Below are 6,658 nucleotides of genomic sequence, written 5' to 3' on the forward strand. Positions count from 1 at the left end.
CACACACACACACACACACACACACACACACACACACACACACACACACACACACGATTATTCCCTAGAAAAGTAAGTTAATATTTTGCTTAGTTAAAATTTTAATAGGAAAATAACTACACAGCAGAGCACATGTATAGCACGTGCAATGTCCTGGATTTAATCTCTTGTATAAAAATAAACCAAAACAAAGTTTAACATTTCCAACCAATTTGAAAAGACTCGATCTCAAATTTATATCAAATAGCACACAATAAAAAGGAAATAAAATAGATTTTTAAAATCAACATACTTGGGCTGGGTAGAGCGCTTGCCTTGCATGCCTGAGGCCCTGGGTTCAATTTCTCAGCACCACATAAGCATAAAGAAAAAAGCCAGAAGTGGTGCTGTGGCCAAGTGGTAGAGCGCTAGCCTTGAGCTGAAGAGCTGAGGGACAGTGCCCAGGCCCAGAGTTCAGGCCCCATGACCGGACCCAAAAAAAAAAAAAAAGAACATAGTTTTGTTTTTGTGCAAATATAGGGGCTTGAACTGAGGGTCTGAGTGATGTCCCTTAACTTTTTCATTCATGGCCAGAGCTCTACCACTTGAAACACAGCTCTACTTCCAGCTTTTTGGTGATTAATAGGAGATAACACTCTTATAGACTGTCCTTTCTAGCCTGGTTTCAACTTTGGATCCTCAGATCTCAGACTCCTGAATAGCTCAGCAAAAAATGCCAACATGTTTCTAAGTCTTGAGTTTCCTAAAAAGACATTATGTTTCACCAATAAACGCTTAAAAGCCAACAGGAGTAACAACCGTAGTATAATATACTGCTACATAAATGGTAGAATATAGGCACTTGATTTTGGTTTTGGTTTTAAGCAGTTACAGGGCTTGAACTCTGGGCCTGAGCACTGTGCCTGAGCTCGTCAGCTCAAGGTGAGCACTCTACCACTTGAGCCACAGTGCCACTTCAAGAATTTAGACATTTGAGGGGGGAGGCTGGGAAGGGATGTGAAGGGTAAACAAAAGGAGGAGGCTGCAATGCTTGGTAAGAAATGTACGCATTATCCTGCCCATGTAATTGTAACCCCTCTGTACAGTATCTTCACAAATAAAATAAAATAAAAAAATAAAAAAGGAAAAAAAAAGAATTTAGACATTTGAACTGTAAAGAGAATTACTTCCTTCTTCCACCACAGAAAAATACATATAAGGGTTAACTTTATTTAAAATATATATAATCAGGATGATTCTAGAAACAATCCAGAATCATTCTAAATTACTATAGAATCCAAACAGTCTATATGACTATAGGAGGATTTGTAATTAGAATCTATGTGGCACAAGGATATACTGGCCTTCTGGGGGCTAGGAAGGTGGCTCAGTGGTAAAGCGCTTGCCTTGCATGCATGAGGCCCTGGGTTCGATTCCTTAGCACCACATAAGAAAAAAGAAAAAAGCCAGAAGTGGCGCTGTGGCTCAAGTGGTAGAGTGCTAGCCTTGAGCTGAAGAGCTGAGGGACAGCACCCAGGCCCAGAGTTCAGGCCCCAAGACTGGACCAAAAAGAAAAAAAAAGGATAGACTGGCCTTCAAAGCATTTATCACTCAAAAGGGAGATAAGGCAAACACAAATAACAAAAAGTAGTTTTTTATTAAAGAGGCAAAATGTATAGCAAAGAGAATCTTACTAAGGAGATCAAAGTGCTTCAGGAAGGCATTTGAGTTGGATCTTAAGAATAACTTGGAGCCACACTAAAGCTACCAGCACAACTATGTTCATTGAAGCCATTGAAGCATTATTTACCATAGGTAAGATATGAACCAACAGAGATGAATGGATCAAGAAATTGTGGTATATATACACAATGGAATTCCATGCTTCCATCAGAAAGAACAACATTGCCCCATTCATAAGGAAATGGAAAGACTTGGAAAAAATATTAAGTGAAGTAAGCCAGACCCAAAGAAAATGGTTTCCCTCATTTGTAATAATTAGTATATGTCTAGAATAGTTCTAGCAGAGGATCACAGTAGCTCAATAGCTATGAACATATGATCATATAAAATGATGCTAATTGAAATGAACTCCAAGATATGGAAACAAGAGGGTTTTGTTGTTGTTTTTAATGTACTGTGTGATGTTATTTCTTTCTTCTGTCATTTTTTTTTCCTTTGAATTACCCTCTGTTGTCACTGTTTTTTATTTTGGTGCCCTGTGTCTTGTATATACATTTATCTAAGTTGGGGAAGGAGAGGGAAATAACAAAATGGTAAAACAAAGGAAAAAGGGTGAACCAATGCAACAGTGATATTCACAAGACACTGTTGGAAATGAACTTTACAACCTGAGGGGGCGGGTAGGGGAGTAGGGTGAGAAAACGAGGGAATGGGTAACACTGATTGACAAGAAATATACTCATTACCTTATGTATGTAACTATAACCCCTCTGTACATCACCTTTATAATAAAATAAAAGTTTAAAAAAAGAATAGCTTGGAGATGCAGAGATGAAGAAAGAAAAGATCAAAAAGTTTAGTGGAGGCCATTTCTTGAATAGTTAGTCTTGGAAGGGAAGAAGTCAGACTTTATAGGGAAAATAATTATGAGTGAGACCAGGGCCCAACTATAACTCCATTTTAGAAAGATGAAGATAGCAGCACTTTACCATAAAGACTGAATAAGGGACAAAGTAGAGTTAAAAACACTTGTAAGAAGACAATGGCCATATTAAAGTAAGGGCCACATAGGAGTGTGGTGATGATGATAAAAAGGCAGGTGATTTGAGGATTATGAATTTCATCTGTAAGGTTTTCAAGTTATATGAGAATAATGAGAAATACTCAATGGGCTCAACAGGACTTTCTCAAGGTGTAGAGAGCTTCAGGCACACAACTAAGTTGTACATTTACCACAGTACATCAGCCTATCAACCTGGACAATATAGATGGCTTTACCAGAACTGTAGGATGCCCTAGCATGGTGTTTGGTAGTAAATGGCTTATTCCACTGTACCACTGATAGCACGTGTTCCCTCCCCCAAACTTCTCAGTCCATAGTCCTGTATCTCTAAGAGAAGAAAGAGGCTGCGTCATAAATGAAAGAATAGGGGAATCTAGGCTGTATAAAGAATTACCTCCATCTTTGGTCACTTAGAAAACATCAAAATCACAGCTTTACTGTTTTTTTTCTAAAAATTCCCATAAATTCTCTTTTAAAATTTCTTTCTTTCTTTTTCTTTTTGGGGGTCCGGTTGTGGGGCCTGAACGCTGGGCCAGGGCACTGTCCCTCAGCCTCTGGCAGAAAAGTCCATGAGATTTTTTTTCTCCAACTAACAAAAAGCCAGAAGTGGTAGAGTGCCAGCCTTCAGTGAATAAACCAAGCAAAAGTGAGAGGCCTTGAGTTAAAGGCTGAGTAGTGATGTGCATGCTCCTGTGCACACACACAAACACACACAATTCCCTTTATCCATCATAACAGCTGTGCTTAATTACAAAAAAATTTATTTTGTATGTAACACTTCACTAGTGTTTGGAAAGATATTGTTTTATTCTATATGCACAAATACTTTGCAAAATTTATAATTAATAAGAAAACCCGTTTTGTGAACTATTCTGCTGGAAGACTCCCCAGAATCAACTTAGTTTACATTTCAGAGCATAACCTTACCAGTAGCTTTTGAAGTTGATCATCCAAATTTCCAGATTCCTGACTGAACTGATCCCTTTCAGTACGAGCTTCAGTGAGCTCTGAGTTGGCAAGGACTAACTGCTTCTCCAGCTCTTCTATCTGAAAGACAAGCACAAATCAAATGGAGCGTATGGGGGCTGGGAAGGTGGCTCAGTGGTAAAGCGCTGGCCTTGCATGCATGAGGCCCTAGGTTTGATTCCTCAGCACCACATAAGCAAAAAGAAAAAAGCCGGAAGTGGTGCTGTGGCTCCAGTGGTAGAGCGCTAGCCTTGAGCTGAAGAGCTGAGGGACAGCGCCCAGGCCCAGAGTTCAGGCCCCACGACCAGACCCTTCCTCCCCCCCCCAAAAAAAGTGGAGCGTATGTCAGTGGATCATAAAAAATAAGTAGTTTTTGGAAAATGGCATTGAGTGATAAAAATAATTATGATATGTTTTGCAAAGTTTTCTGAACTTAAGAGCTATGTAGAAGGTAGCTGGAGAAATTAGCCAGATGCAAAACTTAGTATTGATTTGGGCTCTGTCTGTATATGGGCACTTGTGTTTAGATTAACTACAGTTCAAGGGGCTGGGAAGGTGGCTCAGTGGTAGAGCACTTGCCTTGCATGCATGAGGCCCTGGGTTCAATTCCCTAGCACCACATAAGCAAAAAGAAAAAAGGCGGAAGTGGTGCTGTGGCTCAAGTGGTAGAGTGCTAGCCTTGAGCTGAAGAGCTGAGGGACAGCGCCCAGGCCCAGAGTTCAGGCCCCACAACCGGACCCAAAAAAAAAAAAAAAAAAACTACAGTTCAAGATTCAAGTATCTGTAAAGATATACTCTATAATTTGGTATTTTAAAGAAGCTTGTTGTGGCATAAATATGGTTCAGACCCTACATGAATAAATTTCATTATAATTATTTTATAATATGAGGTTCAATAATAAAATACACTGAATATAAAAGAATCAATTATAGCTACTGTCATCATATAGTATTTTCAAAGGATGAGTGAATATAGGTATTTTTAATTTATAATTGGACAACATATAGTTGGACAATTTATTCATTCTGATTGTCTTCAGTTGTAAATAGGAATAAGAGACCGACTTTAAGAATTGTTCCAAGTGTATTTTTCTCTAACAGATAGAATGTCTGTTTGATATGTTTGGAGAGAAAAAAATATTCTACTTAACCACTGATAACATCACACAAAAGGATTGGTATTTTCTTTCCTAAAGTCAAAGCCTGTTGTACCTCTACAGGAGGAGAGAGACTATCTCCCTGTTGACAGTATTTAAACAGCCTTCAACTCTAGGAGTAGTGCAGGCTGAGTTAAGAGAATTTCAATTATGCCTACTCACTTTTGGATTTTAACGGAGCCACATAATAAAAGGCCTTGTGAAATATTAAGAGACTATATTAATACTTGGTTTATATAATAATACCTGATCTGTGATATCTACTATATGGTAGATATTATTATTCATTTTCCAGGAATAAGAAATTTTAAATGATGTATTTATTACTTCTTTTAAGGTATCTATTTAACATGCTTCCAAATGTATTTAAAAAACAAAATTCTGAATCAAGCACTGGTAGTTCATCCTTACAATCCTAGCTATTGAGGAGACTGAGATCTGAGAATCACTTTGAAGCCTGCCCAAGCAGGGAAAGTCCATCAAGTGGAGCTATGGCTCAAGTAATAGAGCTCTAGCTTCAGTGGAAAAGCTAAGGGACAGTGGTCAAGCCCAGAGTTCCAGTGCCAGTAGTGATATAAGAAAGTAATAAAATAGGTCTGGGAAGGTGGCTCAGTGGTAGAGTGCTTGCCTTGCATGCCTGAGGCCCTGGGTTCAATTTCTCAGCACCACATAAGCAAAAAGAAAAAAGCCGGAAGTGGTGCTATGGTTCAAGTGGTTGAGCTAAAGAGCTGAGGGACAGCGTCCAGGCCCAGAGTTCAGGCCCTATGACCGGACCCCCCCCCAAAAGTAATAATAATAAGGAACTAGGGAGGATGACTCAGTGGTAGACTATTTGCCTCACAGTCAGGTGTTGAGCTCCATCCCTAGTATCAAAAGAGAAAAAAAGTTTTGGGTCATATACTATGATCAAATCTTTGTTGTTGCAGGTAATAAAGCTTGAACTCAGGGCTTTGTGCTTGTTTTTACTGGCACTCTACTACTTGAACCACTGATCCATTCATGCTTTCTTGCTGGTTATTTTAGAGATGGAGTCTTGTAAAGTGGCTTTAATTTGAAATCCTCCAAATCTCAGACTCTTGAGTAGCCAGGATTACAGACTGAGGTCCTGGCACCTAGCTAAATGCTTTTAACAGAAAAACATGACCAAGACAAACATGTACTTCATGACTTTTTAGTTTATTTTTATTTGAACTAATTCACTTAAAAATCTTCATTTGTTAATTCAGCATATAATTCAACATAATAAAGCTATCACACACACATATATAAAACTACTTCTGATAGATGATGAACATAAATATATATGTGTATATATATATATATATTACACAGATATACATTACTTGAAGTACTAACAGAGCTAGCAAACAGTTTTAAATTTACCTATAATGTAGTATCAAGTCCAAGTGGATCAAGATAGAGACTTTAATTTATACTGGATATGTCTTTCAACCAACTTTGTATTTGATTATGTTATATATAAGTAGGGAGAAGTAGGTACAAAAACTATTCATTACTAATTACATTTGATTGGGTAGTATATACTAAAGTATTTCATAAGAATTGAGCACATATACTATATGTGCTGCCAAAAAGAGCACAGAATTGCGTACATATAAAATGATAGACAGGGGCTGGGAAGGTGGCTCAGTGGTAGAGTGCTTGCCTTGCATGCATGAGGCCCTGGGTTCGATTCCTCAGCACCACATAAACAAAAAGAAAAAAGCTGGAAGTGGTGCTGTGGCTCAAGTGGTAGAGCACTAGCCTTGAGCTGTAGAGCTGAGGGACAGTGCCCAGGCCCAGAGTTCAG

At 38.5% G+C, this 6,658-nt stretch overlaps 1 protein-coding gene across 1 annotated transcript in view; it reads right to left on the bottom strand.

Annotated features, from left to right (window-relative positions):
- Window positions 1–6,658, bottom strand: part of Ccdc158 (coiled-coil domain containing 158) — a 95,814-nt gene that overhangs the window by 60,153 nt on the left and 29,003 nt on the right. The window contains exon 10 of the mRNA XM_013020096.1: window positions 3,653–3,772. Within this exon, the coding sequence (XP_012875550.1) occupies window positions 3,653–3,772 (120 nt within the window). The remainder of the gene's footprint in view (window positions 1–3,652; window positions 3,773–6,658) is intronic.

The sequence above is a fragment of the Dipodomys ordii genome, unplaced genomic scaffold (assembly GCF_000151885.1).
Source record: "Dipodomys ordii isolate 6190 unplaced genomic scaffold, Dord_2.0 Scaffold49, whole genome shotgun sequence".
NCBI lineage: Eukaryota > Metazoa > Chordata > Mammalia > Rodentia > Heteromyidae > Dipodomys > Dipodomys ordii.